Raw genomic sequence first — 19,310 nt, forward strand, 5'->3', positions numbered from 1 at the left:
TTATATATTTGACCCCTACGTGATTCATTCCTAACGTGTAAGCCATTGCTATAACAGCCATTCATATTGTTGTATTTTTTTGTCATTATCCAGCAAGGTCATTCATTCATGTAAGATATAAAACAAGGTCCGTGACTGTTTAAATTTATTTTGGTTACATCATTTATATTATTTTTCTGAAATATCTTCTACGAATAGCAATAATTATATAATTTTACAAAGTTTTGTATTAATTAATAGTTATTAAAGGTCGGGATATTTTAATTTTACAAACACTCCAATATCTTAGTTCTTCATAATATCAAATATTAATAAATATTTTTTACAATTTATCTCTAATAAATAATTTGCAAAATTAAATTATTCAATGTCTTTAAAATAATCCCAAATACTTTCTGTTAAAGTTTCTGTATATATTATTTAGTTAATTTAACTCGACAATTTATTTACAAACAAATCAAAGTATGATTAAGTTTGATACCAATAAATTCTACTATTTTAATGATGTAGAATCAATTATTATGTTGTTGATATAACTAGCCATTATTCATTATTATGAAAAAATGTCTAGTAAAAAAAAAATTATGTCATATTATTAAGGTTTAGTCTAAATCTTCTCAGGTATAATTCCTATAGCACAAATGGTGATTTCTGTATGTCAATTAAATCAATGGAGCTATAATTTTGAACATAATAAGTTGAACATTATAGAGTCTATTGTAAGGGCAAAAAAAGAACAAGCACATGTTAGAATAGGAGGAGAATTAGAAATATGTGGTATTGGTATCGGAAATCATATAAGAGAGAATGATACTATAAAAATATGTATTGGAATATTACATGAAATTATTTCAAATTCCTTAACATATGATATTCTTTTGTTTATCGGACTTCCTCTGAAATGTGCTAATGATACTATCAATAGTTGTTATGCTGTTTGTTATAATGGACAAGTCTTATGTATAATTCCAAACAGCTCGAGTGAAGTGTCAAAACATAACCAATTTTTAAGCCCTTACATATCAAATAATGTGATAGAATATTTATTACCTTTTCAAAAAACCTTAATACCTTATGGAACGAATTTGACAGTGAAATCATCAAAGTTTTGCTATGTATGTCATATGAATCAGTATGAAGAAGATTCTGAGAGAATTATCATAACAAGTGTTACTAATTTCCATTCTTTCCCTCAAGATAATCAGTATGTAAACAATTTGCTTGAAAAAAGCTCTGCTTTCAATAAACTATATATTGCTTGCATATGCTATATAAACTCTGACTCTGGTAAACCCTGCTATTATTCTGGTGGATCTTGCATAATAAAAAATGGCGAAATAATCATACAATGTACAAAAGATACTTTTAGTCCAGTTAGTACAGTGTCTTTGAAGAAACCTGAATTTGATAATACACTTGAAAACCTTGTAAGTCAACGTCTTTAAGGAGATAATCCGAAAATGCGTACAATATAGGTTGTTTTTTTAGAAAGTCGAAGTGCAAGGAACACTAATATCAATGGAAAACCAATCTCTGGAAATAGCAAAACCTTTAAAAACTAACATCAAGGAAATATATATATGTTGTCGTAACTGGCTCTGGGATTATCTTGTTAAATCTGGCGCACGTGGATTTTTTTTACCTTTGTCGGGAGGAAAAGATTCTGCTACTGTTTGTGGACTGGTTAGCGCAATGGTCTATGATTTATTCAACTCAAAATGTGGGAATCAACAATTAAGTTCTTTCTTAAAAAAAGAAGTGAAACACCCACTAGAAGCTATACATAGTATTTTATTCACTTCATATTTAAAAGGAGCGGGTTCTTCTACAGACACTGAAAGATACGCTGCTATGCTCGCAGGTGAAGTTAATTCTTCACATATAATTGCTGATATAAACGGCATATTGAAAAGTATAATGTCCTCTATGGATGGCAAGCTTAAACGTGTACCTTCTTTTGATGGCACTTCTACTGAAAAATTGGCCTTACAGGTGTGTGAATAATTCTCATGCTGTGTGTATTGTATGTATTTAAATAGCAATCTAGAAATACTTTGAATTTGAGTTTACTGACGATTATATTGCGACCATATCAACGCTATTGTGAATTATTCTACAGTAACCCTGCAAATAGCTCTACAGCAACTATATAAATAGCTCTACACCGACTCTATAAATAGCTCCACATCGACTCTATTGATAGTTTCACAGCGAGTTTATAAATAGCTCTATAGCGACTTTATAAATAGCTCTATAGCGACTTTATAAATAGCTCTATAGCGACTTTATAAATAGCTCTATAGCGACTTTATAAATAGCTCTATAGCAACTTTATAAATAGCTCTATAGCGACTTTATAAATAGCTCTACACCGACTCTATAAATAGCTCTACACCGTTTCTATAAATAGCTCTACACCGATTCTATAAATAGCTCTAGACCGATTCTATAAATAGCTCTACACCGACTCTATAAATAGCTCCACATCGACTCTATAAATAGCTCCACATCTACTCTATTGATAGTTTCACAGCGAGTTTATAAATAGCTCTATAGCGACTTTATAAATAGCTCTATAGCAACTTTATAAATAGCTCTATAGCGATTTTATAAATAGCCCTATAGCGACTTTATAAATAGCTCTACAGCGATTCTATGAATAGCTCTACAGCGACTCTATAAAAAGCTCTACATTGACTCTATATATAGCTCTACAGCGACTCTATATATAGCTCTACAGCGACTCTATATATAGCTCTACAGCGACTCTATATATAGCTCTACAGCAATTCTATATATAGTTCTACAGCGACTCTATATATAGCTCTACAGCGACTCTATATATAGCTCTACAGCGACTCTATATATAGCTCTACAGCGACTCTATAAATAGCTCTACAGCGACTCTATAAATAGCTCTACAGCGACTCTATAAATAGCTCTACAGCGACTCTATAAATAGCTCTACAACGACTCTATAATTAACTCTACATTGACTCAGGAAATGTACTTTATATATATATATGTATATATATGTGAAAGACTTTTTAAGTTGAGAATTTGCAATATGAAGCTGTAAAAATTGATTTAGAGAGATTATATTTACCTTTTATTAGTGACTGTCTAAATTAATATTACTGAAATAAATTCAGAACATTCAAGCTCGAATTCGAATGATACTGGCTTATTATATAAGTTCACTTGTTTTGTGGGATAAAGGAGAAGATGGTTTTTTATTGATGCTGGGAACAGGAAATGCTGCAGAGTGTTTAACAGGATATTTTACCAAATATGATTGTTCTTCAAGTGACATAAACCCCATTGGAACTTTAACAAAAATCCAAATTGAGGAAATGCTTACATATTTGATAAAAACTTATAATTTCGAGTCATTAAATTATATTTTAACTTCAGAGTCATCAGCCGAACTAATGCCGATTGATACCCGTATTAATTACAAGCAAACAGATGAGGATGATTTACAAATTACTTATCAAACTTTACAGTAAGATTTTAAAAAGCTGTTTTACGTAACTTTTTTCAGTAAAATTCAAGAACTGAGGACTCAATTTTTCGGACCATTCAATTGTGTTCAATATATACCCGAAAATAAAGTGAGGCGTTTTTGGGACTTATACTCAAAAAATCGCCATAAGATGTGTACAATGACGCCATCGCTAAAATCAACAGAATACGACTGCTCCATAAATAATGACGAGCGACCTGTTCTTTACTCTAAGATGACGAATGAACTATGGGCTAAATATCGTAAAATGATCGAATAGGTTTTTTTTTTTTTAAAGTGAAGTTTTCTTTTACATGCATTGATTCATATGTTAAGAATACACAAAAAAAAAAAAAAAATAATAATAAAAAAAAAAAGAAATAATAATAAATATACAGGCTATTGTTTGATTCACAAAATTAAATAACCGTATATCGACCTAAAGTTGCTCTTGCTGAAGCAGGCATATTTAGTTGTTTAATTGATACAGACTCTAATAGACTTCTTAGCTCGTGTCTAATATATATTATAAAAAAAGTTAAAACATACTTTGCATGCTGAACGATTATTGGAGTGGAACCAATTATTTCTATGTACAACCTTTTCACTCCAAGCATAGCAACTGAATCTTTTTCATCTGGAGCTACATAGCGTCCTTTCACTTGCAGTACTGCACCAGTTTGGTCTGTTATGCGGTTGAGAACGTCCTACAAATTTTATGTGTGTATATATATAAGTATATATATATTAGTTATTATAAATTGCATAATTTTTTATATAAAAACTACTCTTAACCACAGTATTTAGCAGTACAGCAATATATGTGTAACTACCAAAGTAGCATTTAGCGTTATTATTACTTTATGTGTAACTTTAAATCTGGCATTTTGAGGATAGTCGTTTATATCGAACTCTTCAATAAGATTGCCAGTTTGAGAGTCAATATATGAATTTGAAGTAAGCAAGCTAGATTTACTGGCCTGTGGTGAAACCGTGTTGTTATTAACTACAGCAGCTGCAGCAGCGGCTAAAGCTAAATTCTTTTGTGCTAAAGAAGAAATGGCAGGTGAAATGGCGTTTAGCTTTTGTTGTATTATATTTTTGATATCCTTGGATGATTCTGTTTTATTCACCAAATCGGCTAGAGACTTAGCTCGAACGGAAGCGGCTCCAACGTCATCCGTATTTGGAACAGGTTGAGGCATTATAGGAGACATAGGATTTTCAAGGTCATCAAAAATTTCTGAAGCCATTTCGTCTTCGTCACTGCCTTCAAGACCTAGTTCTTTTTTAGCTTGAAGACGTTCCTGCTGTTGACGACTTTTTTCAGTAGCGGTAAATTTGAACCCTTTTCCTTTAAATCCTCCTTTTCCGTGTTGTTTTATTAACCCCATATTAAGTTGAAGCTTATAACTGTCGGCCAGCTGTTTCAATGCTAGAGGAATTGGTTTATCTGCTTGCTTCAAAGCTCGAATTAAATCTTCTGCTTTATCTGCGTCATCATTTGATAAAAATGTATAAGCCACTCCAATATTATCAGCTCGACCAGTTCGACCGATTCTATGAATGTAATCTTCCAAATGATCAGGCGCACAATAATTTATCACTAACACTATAGACTTGACATCTAGTCCACGAGCAGCAACAGATGTTGCTATAAGAATATTAGCTACGTTTTCTTTGAAGTCATGTATAGTGAAATCTCGATCTGTTTGATCTTGTCCTCCGTGAAGCACTAAACTAGCATATCCGCACTAAAAAAAATAAAAAAAAAAAAAAGTTACTCTCAACAGATCTGCAAATAACTCGTCTGCTTCACTTTGTCTAGATATAAAGATTATTATTGAACCATGTTCTGCCCATTCACCCAAAAGCTGTAAAAGACGCAGAAATTTTTCTCTCGGTGAGTTCCATATCTCAACGAATTGCTCAACTTTTGAAGACGACGCTTGCCTTTCTCCAATAACAATTTCTATAGGTTTTTTCATTATTTTTTTTGCAAGAGCTGATGTATATAACATAAAACATAACCCTTACATTCAATATAAGGGGGAAATGTAGCTGAAAATAGAGCTTTCTGGGCATCAGGGCGTATAGTCTCTAAAGTTGTATTTTTTTTTTTTTTTTTTAGTTACTTAATATAGACATTATCTGTGGTTCAAAGCCCATATCAAACATGCGATCGGCTTCGTCCAAAATTACAAAAGTAACTCTCTATATGATTTGATTATTGTCCTATTGTTACCCTTAAATTGATAATTTTTCCATTATTTATTGTTAATACGTCAATAAGTCCTATATAATTTAACTATTTGTATTTTTTTAACTTACGGCCGGGAGTCGCTACAACTACATATGCACCTCGTTTTAAAGCAGATAATTGGCTTCCAATTCCAGTTCCTCCATATACTGGAACCTTTTTTTTTTTGAAAATTAAAAACCTTACCGATATTAAAGAAAGAGGCTTGGCAAAAACGTGGACTTCCCTATGGATTTGTACTGTGAGTTCTCTAGTGGGAGCTAAAATGAGTCCGATAGGACCTTCACCGGGACGAAGTGGAGGCTGGTCTAAGATATGACGAAGAAGGGGAAGAAGATATGCTAAAGTTTTCCCAGAACCCGTTTCGGCAATACCAAGAGTGTCTCTTCCTATCAAAAATACGTGAGATTTGATACATTACACCAACACATCCATACTATACACAATTAACTACGTATTAGGTTCAATGCTCATATACTATATTGGAAAAAAAATATTTATTATATATATTATTCTTTGTACGTGGTTCAAAATAACTTATTTATGTTTAAATTATATTATTTATATATATGTATATATATATATATATATATTGGTTTTATATAATTTACATATAAGAAAATATTAGTGTAATATATAACAATGTCTCAATAGTCACATTTGACGTCATTTTTATTCTATTTTTATTATGCAGTTACCTGCCATAAGTGTGGGTAAAGCTTGCATCTGTATAGGAAAAAGTTTTTGATACTCCCTTTTTTCTATGATTTTCAATACTACATCTGGAAGTCCACACTGGTAAAATGTTTTTATTGGACGAGGACAATTTTTTCCACGAATTTTGATGTTATTATTAAGTTTCCGCAAAGCGTCCACTTCGTGGTCTTTCATCAATGTGATTTCTCTCACTGAAAACATTAGCTATTAGTTTATAATTAATATTTTTATTATAATCCTATTAATATAAAAAAAACATTTATGATATTCTTTTCTTTAGGGTAACGGACATAGATATAATAAACAGTAACTTAAAATAGATTGTGCTGTAAATCTATATCAAATCAAACTATATTTTTTAAAAATGTATGCAAACAAAGTGAATTACCTTGCACATATAAGTTTTTATTGAAAGGCATATAATTGATTTTAGAATGATCCACATTCGGGAGTTCTTTTTGTGAACCAACTTTCTGTAAACAATAAAAAAAAAAAATCACACCTCTAAAAGATCAAAATAACTATTCATATTATCATCTACAACGTTGTATCTGTAATCATCTTCAGCTGCATCATCCAAAAACTCATCTTCGTCTTTAACTGGAACTAATGACATATTTTCTTTATCTTCATCCCTATCTTCTTCTTTCTCTTCTTCATTTTTCTCTTCTAAAAAAAAAAAAAAAAAAAAATTACTTTTAGTGCATATATATGTCTATTCATATTTTAATTATTATTTTTATTACTATTATATAAATATTATATATCTATGATTTACCCAAAAATTGCTGTAATTCCGCAGCTTCAGCTTCTGCTTCAGCCCGTTTTTTATCTTCCTCTAGTTGAGCTTCAACCTGTTTTTTTTTTAGTTGTGCAATAAACTCTTGATGATAAATTTCATCATCTTTCTCATCAATTGAGGCAATTTGAAACTTCGGTTTAACACTAGATGTAGTCTCGTTTTCTTTAGCCATTACAGAAGCCAAAGCAGCTTCTTCAGCGGCTTTAGTTTTTGCTATGTCTTCAAAATCATCAAGATCTTCTGTTTGAGATTCCAAAGTTGTTGAGGATTGAAGCACTATGTATTTTTAACCTTTTTTTTTTTTTTTACCTTGTATGGGAGTAGCAATAACAGCTTCAGATTTAGTTAAACTGTCTGCTATTTGTTTTTGTAAATCTAAAACTTCGTCGAGGGAAATAGACATAACAGGGTCATCCTCCTATTTTTTTTTTTTTTTTTTTTTTTTTACTTTTTGCCCTTTTTTTTGTCTTTTTCTCTTGAGTTTTTTTGGAGCTAAATTTATGTCATGCATTTCTGCTTCGACAACTTGCATAAATTCGTCTAAGGGGTCTGGTTCTGAATCTACATAATACATAGCTAATTCAGATAGATTCATTTTGAATGGGTCTTGTTGGGAAGCTGGGTCAACGGATGCATCACTTGGTTGTTGGGTATCTTTTTCATTTGTCTGCAAACATAAAAAAAAGAAAAAGAATTACATTAGGAGCAACATTTAGGGAGCTTTTTTTTTTTTTTCTTCCATCAATTGCCGAACGCGCTGAAGTCTTTCTTGCTTTCTCCGTTCAATCTTTTTCCTTTCTTCAGACTCTATAGAGCGACTTATAGATCGGCTTCGAGATTTGCTCTTATTATCTTTTTTAGACTTCGATTCTTTTGAGGATTCTTTTACATGGGTTTTGTTGGAACCACTTCTAGATTTAGACTTCCGACTAGTAGACTTATTTCGAGTTTTATTTGGATAAGAAACACGTGGTTTCGAGTTATGACTATTATTACGATCTGAATCCCTCCATTTTCTACTATGGCGATCATTTCCGGGAGATTTACTATTTTTTGTTCTTACTGAACTGGATTTAACATTAATATCGTCGCGAATTGTTTTACTTGATTCGCTACAAGTATCTTCCACTGTAACTTCTCTATCTAAAAAAAAATAAATTCACATTATTTGAATACTGGTGGATTCACTTCTAGAAAGATTTCTGAACCGGTTCCTTTTGATAATATCTGCTGAATCTCGCTCCACATCTGAGTGACGATTTTTGTCTTGAGACTTTATGCGGGTCTTTCGATATAAACTTTCTTCTTTATTTTTCGAAGGATATCGTGAACTATTACGATTAGTATGCGATGTTCTACGTTCACGTTGAGAGTCTATAGAGCATTCTCTTTTTCGACTTTTGTCTTCTCTACTACGGTGATTTCTATCTGAATTGATACTTTTGTGCATGTACGACCGATGTTCCTGGGGACAGCGATATCGTCTATCCTTAGATCGGCTTCTTTTGCGTAACTTCCTATCAACGCTACGACTTCTCATAATACATTTTTACAATATTTATTTATGGACCTATTCGGATGAGTCGAACAGAAAAAGCAATAAATGTTGCACACACACTTTTTAGAATAGATTTAAGCTTCACTAAAAAAAATCATAGCTTATAAAAATGTAAATTTTAGTCATTTTAAAATTATTTAGCAACTGTCTGTAACTACAACAAAAAAATACTATTTTACAGTGCTTTTGATAAAGTTTTCCTGAATGCCTGTTCGGACTTGTATTTTTGCTCGGTGTTTTGACTGAGTCCTCGCATTTGGGCTTTTCTTAATCTTTCTTCCGCAGCAGCAGCAATTAGTTCACGTCTTTTTTCTATATCTTCTGATTTAAGTGTGTCTTGTATTTTTCTACTTCGAGGAGGTGTCTTCGCTAAACAACATCCCATCATAAAGTTGAACTGTTTTATTAGGTAAAGTAACTTCTTAACACATTTATCATCATTTGATTTAATCGAACGTTATGTGTTCTTATAATTAATAATGAAAATTTGGAAAATTCATCAATATTTCCTTTTACTTGATCATGACAAATACTAAAAATAAAAATTTAGCTTTATTGCATGTATTTTCCGTACTAGAAAATTTTTTAATCTGCATACTTAAAATTTAATCTATTGTTTTGCGCACATTTGTTATATATTTGAACAGCTCCAAAATAATATACAAATTTTGGTATTTATTAACTCGCGCTTACGATAATTTGACATATAAAAAAAAATACTAATAAATCAATTATTTATCAACATGAAGACAAATATACGGATGTCGATATATAAAGCATACATATGATTTTTATGCGTGAGTATATTTTACAGACCATGAAATTACAGAATTTGAGCATGCGTATGTTATTAGAATGTCTCAAATACTTAAAATTAGTATAAGTTTTGTATTTTAACACAGCATCAAATGTACCTTTGCGCAAACATTGAGCTAATGTAATCTGAATCAAGAATTATTTTGTCTGAAAGTTTTGATTCTTCTTCAGTATTGCTTTTTGAAATATCAGGAATTATGTAATTTCGAGTAAATCTGAAAAAAATGTATAAATATATACTAGCACTCTGTAATGTTTTTAGATATTAGATTTTTTCTTAAAACTCTAAAAATTTACTTTTTTCTGGAAATAGATATACACATTGGAATACCGGCTAGTAAATTTGTGGCAACGATTTGCATATTTTTAATTAGTTCTAAGTTATGAGCCCCATTTTTGCTGAATCCGATTCCCACGTCTAAAATAATCCGCCACCTTAAAATTATTGTACTTTTACGATATTACTTTGGAATGCCAATCATTTGAGCCTCGCTTGCACGTGTTGACAAATATTGACAAACTTCACTTACAATGTTGTTGTATGCTATTGCAAAAGTAAATTGTCATATGATAATACTTGCTAGATTATTCATAGTTAATGATGAACCTTTCCGATGACCTAATATCACTATACACTTAAGCTCTTTTGCAGTATATAGCATATCTTCATCGTCTGTTCCCCCAGAAATATCGTTAAGCTGCATTTTAGGGTTATATCACATACATATCAAAGAATAATATTATTATTATTATTCTCACATCCTGGATTCTTAAATATTTAATACACCTTTAAAATATTAAGAAACAATATAACTAGCTACAATAATAATTTTAGTTAATGTATATATATATATATATATATATATATATATATATATAAATTTAAAAAATTTGTATAATAAAATACATACACATGTCAAATATTTATTGTATTTCTCTTATACTAATAAAGTAAGCTACTTTATAATTGTATATGCAAACATTACTAATATGGACATATATTAAGTTAGTTATAAAATGTCAGTTATAATATTGAAATTTGATACATAATTATAATTAATTTGCACCTAGTGACTTTAATCTTCTAGTAGTCATTAAAAATAATATATTTTATATGAAATATGATATAAGCTTATTTATCAATTAACTCACAATATTAGCTCCCGCTTTTACGGCTTCACGTAAAACCGCGGATTTTGTGGTGTCTACCGAAATAAGAATATCTGGCCATCTCTGAATAAACATATCAAATTAATTTGTATTACTTGTCTAATTGCTTTTATTACTGGTATAACGCGACTTAATTCAGTTTCCGTAGATACTCTAGCATTTCCTGGAGCAGAGGATTCTCCTCTAATACATAATAAAATATAGCTAGAATGTTACTGTAAAATTAATATATTCAATGTGTATAAAAAGTGCAAGAATTACATTTCAACCGAAACAAACGTGCAGAGTGAGGACAAATACAAAGGCTGTATTGTTCTATTACATATTGGTAAAACATTAGTATTAGTTAAATATAAATTGTAACAATAAGATCTATAATATTACATACATTAATTGAAGAATAATGCACATTAATAAGTGACTAAAATGACTATAAAATTATATGTAGTATACGTCATTTATATTTATTTATATTTATTATTTTAATTTAATTTATTTATTAATTTATATGAATTTATTTATATTTATTTATATTTATTTATTTATATTTATTTATATTTGTTTATATTTATTTAAATTTATTTATATTTATTTATAATTATTTAAAATTATAATTATAGATAAAAATTATAAATAAATTTATGTATTTAGTTAAAAATTTATTTATTTATATTTGTATGTATTTCTGTAAATTCCTGCTATATAAGACACGTAACATATACTTTATATAATGTAGCACAATTAAATTTAATACTAATAGTATCTTATATAGTATCGATATCGATATATATATATATATATATATATATATATCATATGTGCTAATCATATTATTGATACTATATACGTTTGCTCTTTTGCATAGTTATTGTGTAATTCACAGATATAATAATTGCAAATGCTAATACTCGTGCATACCCCACGTCAATAATTTGGGCACCATAATGAATCATTTCTTCAGCTTTCAACAAAGCTGCATCAAGACTTAAATACTTTCCGCCATCCGTAAAGCTATTGTCTGTTACGTTCAAGATTCCCATTATTTTGGGTAAAGTCTTAGATCCAAAAGCCCACAATTTGGATTCTTGAACTGGGAATACTTTAATAGGCCTGTCTTTCACATTATTTTCGAGTTTTTTTAAAACATCATGAATAGGGTAATTAAGCTTGTCTTGAAGTAAGTGATTAAAAGATAGAGCATCATTAAGAGGATACAGTATAAAAAGCCGTTCATGCATCCGACTATGCGGCACAGTTAATCGTGAAGTGTTAATATTTTTTCCCTTGTACAGTAGTAAATCAATATCTATAGGTCTAATAGCTTGGAAAGGCTTATTGTCAGGCTTGCAAATGCCAAATTTGTCAAAAATGTCGGAATATTTCCTATCACGGCCCATACGTTCTTCAATATTTTGAAGTATATCTAGAACCTCTTCCGGGCTTTCATAGACAAGCTCGAAAATGAATACAGCGTTTAGATGAGAAGGACAAGCAGTGTATTTAGTATCACCAAAAAATGAACTTTTGTATTTAATCAGCTGGTCATAAACGGTAAGTTGACTAGGATTTTGAACGTAAGCAGTGATTGATTCGTATAAACCTGAACTTGCTAATGGCGGATAAAAAGCATTTACTAGATATTCAAAAGCTTGATTTATATAATTCATTCTAGCCTCCAAAGGTTCTGCATTACTGCCTATAGAAATTGCAATCATAGTCTTATTTAATCTGTGAGCCTATGAATTATGTGTCGAAACAGCTAAGCTTCAAATGAACTTCTTTTTTCCTGATTACAATAAATTTTATAATTGACATATTACAAAATGATCAATTAATTAGTTCGTGTTAAATAAAAATTTATTGCTATTCGGGAGTAATATTTATAAAAATTAATCACGACTAGTTAAATACAAAATTATGACTTATGAAAGCTCGCAAATTCGCTTGAATTAATGTTATTTAATATATACAAGCGACAATTAAAATTTGCAAAATAAAATTATATCAAAATAACTTCCATTAAATTACAATTAAACAATTTATTAAAATACACAGAAGTTTGAAACTCTTTTTTTGTGTGTAAATGGAAAAATAAAATTATAAATTTAATTAATATGAGATTTTTTGCTATATAATGTGCTCAAAAATAAAATCCATGTAATTAGTACAAACGTGAGCCGACAACTGTCCCAATTACAGGTACGATTATAAACTATGGTAAACATTGATATATCTCAAGTAAAGACACCTACGGTGCTTAATGAACTAAATCAGTATTTTCGCAGAAATAGTTATGTCGAAGGGTACGAGCCTTCTTCGCTTGACATTAAATTATACACATACCTAAAATCTGGATCGTATGCTGACTATACCCATTTAAACCGTTGGTATAAACATATAGCTCATTTTTCGGACTACGAAAAAAATAAATGGCCCCAAGTTGAATCTACGAGCTTTATTTTTGAGGAACCTAAAAAAGAAGCGGCTTCATCCAATCAAGAACCAGAAAGTGCTTCGTGTAACAAAAAAACCGATGACGATGATGATTTTGACCCTTTTGCTTCTTCTTCAGAAAAAGAAGACGAACCGGTTCAAAAACCAATCTTAAAACCTACTAAAGAGAAAAAGAAAGTAATCAATAAATCCCAATTAATCTTAGAAGTGAAACCATATTCAATACAGACCAATCTAGATAACTTAGAAGAACAAATTAAAGCTATAGAAATAGAAGGCGTTACATGGTCTGTCACATGTAAAAAATTACCGTTAGCTTTTGGACTCATGAAATTGCAAATTGGATGCGTAATAATTGACGATTTAGTAAACACCGAAGACATAATCAATAAAATTGAGTGTTTGGGATTAACACACGAGGAAGCTGAAAAAAAACTTAAAATGAAAGAAGAAGGCGAAGATTACGGAGATGATGAAGAAGAAGAAGAAGAAGAATTAGGGTTGGTGCAATCTGCAGAAATTGTCAGTTTTAACAAACTATAAACTTTTTTTTTTTTTATAATGACTAGTCGGGTGCCTAAACATTTCTTGTTATGATGGGGTTAAACAGTATCGTACAATCACATTTAAAAAGTGTAATGTTAAAACTTGAGCGCTACATTCAGGCTCATCCTCGGTTAGAGGATTTCATGCGAGAGCGCCCTGCTATTGCGGCATTAATAGTTTGTTCCATAATGTGGTTCTTTACATTAGTTTTTTGTCATCTTCTGTTTAAAAGTCCTTTTTTTTACTCTTACTACGATTCATCGGCTGCAGAAGAATCCAAAAAAACAAAATAAAATCATAGTTTATGATGTTTTTGCTTTTTAAGTCTTTACTAGAAACAAAATATAAGAAAAAATTGTTTAAATGATCTTTTTCTAATAATTATAACTCATTTGAAATTAATTTATACAATATGAATAAAAGTTACAATATTATTCTGTGACTAGAATTTATTCGAAAATTGTGCATTATATTATTTATGCTACAACTAAAAGTGAAATAAATGTTGCGTAACCACAATCGATCAAATTTGCAAATTTAAAATAAAACAAATGCATTTATTTATTTTTAGTAAATATAGTAAAAAAAAACTAGAAAGTAGCTAAGTGCAAAATTTAATTTTTTGTACCATACCAATAATATGTTCAACCATAGACAAATACTAGCATGTAGAATTAAAAAAAAAAATAATATTGTATTGTTGAATAAAAATAAAAAATCAAAGCATCTTTTTCAAATTATTTACAAATGGAATGTGAAATATAGTAAAATGAATAAATAAGAAAAATATAAGCATAAAGTGACAAATAATGATTTTTACTTGCATGTAGCAGGTAACTAGGTAATGTACATTGTTCAATTTTTTGCGAAATCATAGATGCCAGAGGCAATATTTAATAATTTTTTATCGAACTCCGAACAAGTTGAAAAACTAGCTCGTGATGTCGCAGATAAAGTTTTAGGAGAAGTCACTTATGATTCTAATGAAGTGCCTCATTGGGTTGACTCTATAACTGCTGGTAAGTGATTTATTGAATTTTAAATAACTTTTATAAATCTTTATATAATAATTACTTTTAAGTTCTTTTTGTGCGTTTCCATTCTTGTTGATAATCGATAATACTTAAAAAAATTGTATAATATCATAAACTATATTTACACAGTATAACAGTGTGTGTTTTTTTAAGAAAATTATTATTTTAAACTCGAAATGGGGTATACATACATTTCGTTTTACAATATTAAGCGTTAAATTATCATTTTTGATATAAATATATCACATATAATGTAATATATATGTGTAAGCACTGACATGTACATGTTAATATGCACTTATATCTTGATTTTTATTTTTAATAATAATTTATGTGAACTATAGGCGCCTAGTCAAATATACGTATATTTTTATATTCATACAATATATATAATTATACAAATTTACAAGTTTATGCTTATATACGTAATAATAAGTTCACATATTGAATTATATGCATAAATAATTAGTTTTTTTTTGTTTCATAACTATATATAATGAGATCTAAGCATTGTTTTGAAGAAAATTAGTGATTTTTTTTTTTTTCTTCTAACTGTTGATTGTTGTTCATAGAAATCCTTGAAAGTCTACAAAAAATAGAAGGCCCTTTTAAATACATTGTGACTGCTGTTATTTTACAGCGAAGTAATTGTGGATTTCATCTGTTCAGCACGTGTTATTGGGATCAGTCCCAAGACGGTGTTATTACAGTACACTGGGAGAGTAAATCCATGCATTGTATTATAACTATTTTTGGAGTTTCCATTTAAAATTTTTTAGTGTGTATCGGAAAATATACAATTTTTACAATTTTTCATTAATACAGTAATAAAATTAAAGGTTTTTTGTATATTATTTCCTTAAATTTATGGAAACTTTAGATGGTGCATGGTAAAGCTTAGTTTTCAGTGCACTCATCGATTCATCTGTTTGTAGTTGCACCGTTAATGGTTGCAATTCAGGTAATTCTTGCCAAGTATCGCTTGCCAGTATTGCTATATCAAGCATGATAATGAAAAAATAGTATAAATTACGTATTGTACATGCTATATAGTAATTATAAATAATTATAAAGGTAATTTTATCAAGAAATTTACTTATATACAAATAATATTAGACTAAGTCTAATACGTATTAATTTGTATAGATTATATAATTAATATAATCGATATAATAATAATAATAATATAATTATTCATAAAATATTTATGCTGATATATGGGATAAGTTTACTTACCGTCAGCATCTGTGGCGATATTTTGCAGCATACGTTCGTTTAAGGGGGTCAGTAGGTGCCAATTTTGCTGGATCAAGTAAAATGTATACACAATTAGAACAATACACGGTAATAACACCCAAATTTGAAGCTCTGGAGGTGATAAGTTACTCAGGATATTGGAAATAATTCCCACAATAGTGATCAAAGAAGCTCCAATAACTCTTCCAAATGAACCTGCAATACACGAAGTATATAAATAAAATATTCTATGGTATTTAAATAAACAAAAAGAAATGCTTTTCCTGAATAATTATAACTAATTTAAATCTTTATATATGTTAAATATTTGTATATATCAAACTTTTATATTTATTTATATATATACATATATATATATATATATATGTATATATAAATATATAATATATAATATATAAATATATAAATATATAAATATATAAATATATAAATATATAAATATATAAATATATAAGTATATAAATATATAATATATAATATATAATATATATATATATATATATATATATACTCAATCTTTGCGTGTAACAATAAATCTACGCTATGCGTTACAAATTGCTGATATATACAGCAAAATTCTCAATACATGAGTTTCTTGAAAAATGAGATTCCCAGTAAATTTCACTGCATATTTTTATATGGAAAAAGTGATTCTTATTACAGTATTCGCATGAACAACATTTAATCTAAAAAACTAACTAACGCTATTTTGCGTATATAGATTTCTCTGCAAGCCATTCCTTACCAGACTCAGTTGATAAGAATCCGGAGTTCCAAAGACCAACGGACATAGACTTAGGCATAACTTTTGATAGTAGAGACATACTGACGGACTCCAAGCACTAAAGCTATTTAATTACAGTAATAATAGTTCACTTGTGCAGATATGACAAGAATAAACGCTCCAATATAAAACTGCGTCAAATGCATTTTGACAGTAGTAACCCAATTTGTAGATAAAGAGGAACCTGCGATATTTCATAAGTAAACATTGATATTGTAAATATAAACTTTCATAATATACTAAAATATATATATATATCAATAATTATTATTAATATAATGATTATAATTATTATAGTAATTATAATATTTATTAATAGTATTATTAATATAACATATAATATTATCCATAAATAAATAATTACTTAAAAAGGCGTATATACACGTAAAAGTAATTACATAATTATTAAATGTTTCCTAATATAATAACCAAGTTTATTCTTAGAAAATAATGGGAACAAGCAATAAGAATATATATAAAATATTTGTATAGTCATAATTTAAATTCATTTATACAATTGATTACCTAAACCTAGAAAAAAAAGACTCAAAACTGTTAAATTTCTATCGGAAATGTACGAGCTTAAACATCCAATGATAAGATTAACCGGAAAAACAACTATTCCTATGAATGCTAAAAAGTATCCTATGTCTGCTTCAGCCCATTGAAATTCGTATGCTGTAAACATAGGAGAGACTGTTTGGAACGCTTCTTGAGTTAATTTTAAAATGAAGTATATCCATAAGCAAGTATATACTCCATTCATATTGAAGCTCTAATAAAATTTACGAATAAATCAATATTACCATTCCATTGTCGGTTTTTTCACTTAACGAAGTGCTTTTGACAATTCCTGAATGTCTAGAGAAAATTGCTGTTGAATCTGTCTGGTTAGATAATAAGGGTTCCAATATACTGTTCCCTCTGTGAATTTTTATACATTTTCTTTATTTTTTACGTAGTTGCCTCCCGTCTTTGAGGTTCTGTAAAAAAAAATACGACCTATTTATTTACAGGTAGTAAATAAATAAAATTTACCATAAATAAATATAAAAACCATAATATAAGACAAATCCAAGACGCTGAAGTTAAGTGATTGACAGTAAACCCAAAATATGGAATCTAATTGAAGTATCAGGGTTTCGAAAAAGCACCTTGGTATCAAACATAGTGAAAAAGTGTTGCGCTCCGGGTCCCAACGACATTCCCAATGAGCTCATAGCCACTAAAAGTAATAATATATTGTATTAGTGTACAAACCGAAAAATGCTGAGTGAAAAGTTCGCCATTTAACAGAAACAAAATCCGCAATATACCGTCTATTTATTACGCGACAACCCCCTAGACCGATTAACATTCGGCCTAAATTACAGTGGTCAGATAATAATTTACCTGAGAACATCAAAAATCCCGAGCGGTAATCTAATGCAATACCATACAGAAAGTTTCCCGTTATCAAAAAAACGCTTGACCAAATTAGAGGGGATTTAAACGACCTGAAAATAATTTAAGTATGAATTTCTAAAGTATAAACAACACGCAATTTTGTTGATTTGTACAAAACTGACTTATTAGACCAAATGGAATACATCAATCCTGCTAGCATTGCAGACAACGAAGTTATGGCTAATAAAAATCCAGACATAATAGAAGGTAGTGATACTGCTGTTGCATAAAGACTAGCTGTAGGAATTACAGAGTAGCAATTTGCTAAGTACAAGAAAGTATTATAATGGTTTAATAAAATTCTAAAAAGTAAAAAAATAGTAAAACCTTAATAAATTATAAAAAGCATGTAATTGAATATTATAATAAAATATAAAATTAATATACTGGAATATAAAAAATAGATGTCTATAAACTTATTTTTTATTATAAAATTATTATATATATACTATATAATTTAATACATACCTCATACATATATATGTATATATATATATATATGTGTATATATATATATATATGTGTATATATATATATATATGTGTATGAATAATGTATATATATGCATACATATATGTATACATATAAATATACCTGCACAAGAATATATTCTTGCTTTATCAATATTTTGATTGCATTATCATATTACAAATATATCATTTATATTAGTATATAAATCCATTATAGTGTGTATATATAATACAAAAGTTAAATTGATACATGAGCGAAAAGAAATTCGATATATTTATTTATACAAATCTATCATTATAGTAGAAATTTTTACCCAGATGTACTGGAATAACCAACAGGTTCATTTTCATAATCAATTTTAGCTTGGGCTAAGGACACGTAATACCAATGCGTCTTTTTAACAGTAGATTGAACTACAGAATGGAGATTGCGAATGATATCTAAAGTGTTCTTTCGCTGATGCACTCCACGCACATATTCTGGAGTAATG

At 29.1% G+C, this 19,310-nt stretch overlaps 1 protein-coding gene and 1 long non-coding RNA gene across 2 annotated transcripts; both read right to left on the reverse strand.

Moving 5' to 3' along the window:
- Positions 1-592: 592 nt before the first annotated feature.
- LOC133320748 (uncharacterized) lies at positions 593-3,253 on the reverse strand. The gene is made up of 5 exons (XR_009753911.1): positions 3,107-3,253; positions 2,075-3,073; positions 1,564-2,043; positions 1,051-1,533; positions 593-1,014 (listed from the first exon to the last, which is right to left on the reverse strand). It is a non-coding gene; the product is annotated as an uncharacterized LOC133320748 (long non-coding RNA).
- A 671-nt stretch (positions 3,254-3,924) lies between these two features.
- On the reverse strand, positions 3,925-12,543 carry LOC133320742 (uncharacterized). The gene is made up of 22 exons (XM_061529339.1): positions 11,747-12,543; positions 10,945-11,011; positions 10,811-10,891; positions 10,236-10,356; positions 9,022-9,211; positions 8,623-8,816; positions 8,039-8,427; positions 7,811-7,951; positions 7,594-7,702; positions 7,261-7,524; positions 7,024-7,151; positions 6,871-6,955; positions 6,464-6,673; positions 5,952-6,154; positions 5,837-5,921; positions 5,751-5,800; positions 5,641-5,719; positions 5,543-5,605; positions 5,290-5,510; positions 4,366-5,259; positions 4,055-4,212; positions 3,925-4,021 (listed from the first exon to the last, which is right to left on the reverse strand). Exons 1-22 carry the CDS (start codon positions 12,541-12,543, stop codon positions 3,925-3,927), a joined length of 4,626 nt encoding a protein of 1,541 aa, XP_061385323.1.
- Positions 12,544-19,310: the final 6,767 nt, after the last annotated feature.

This window comes from Danaus plexippus, unplaced genomic scaffold, assembly GCF_018135715.1.
Source record: "Danaus plexippus unplaced genomic scaffold, MEX_DaPlex mxdp_55, whole genome shotgun sequence".
In the NCBI taxonomy this organism is placed as follows: Eukaryota; Metazoa; Arthropoda; class Insecta; order Lepidoptera; family Nymphalidae; genus Danaus; species Danaus plexippus.

Bases quoted from the DNA above. Each gene is read 5' to 3' on its own strand.
- LOC133320742 (XM_061529339.1), bottom strand. From the start codon at position 12,543: ATGATTGCAATTTCTATAGGCAGTAATGCAGAACCTTTGGAGGCTAGA. The intron at 11,012-11,746 runs GTATGCACGAGT...ATTATGTATTAG, and splicing joins GCCCAAATTATTGACGTGGG to AGGAGAATCCTCTGCTCCAG. The intron at 4,213-4,365 runs GTAATAATAACG...TAAAATTTGTAG, and splicing joins GATTTAAAGTTACACATAAA to GACGTTCTCAACCGCATAAC.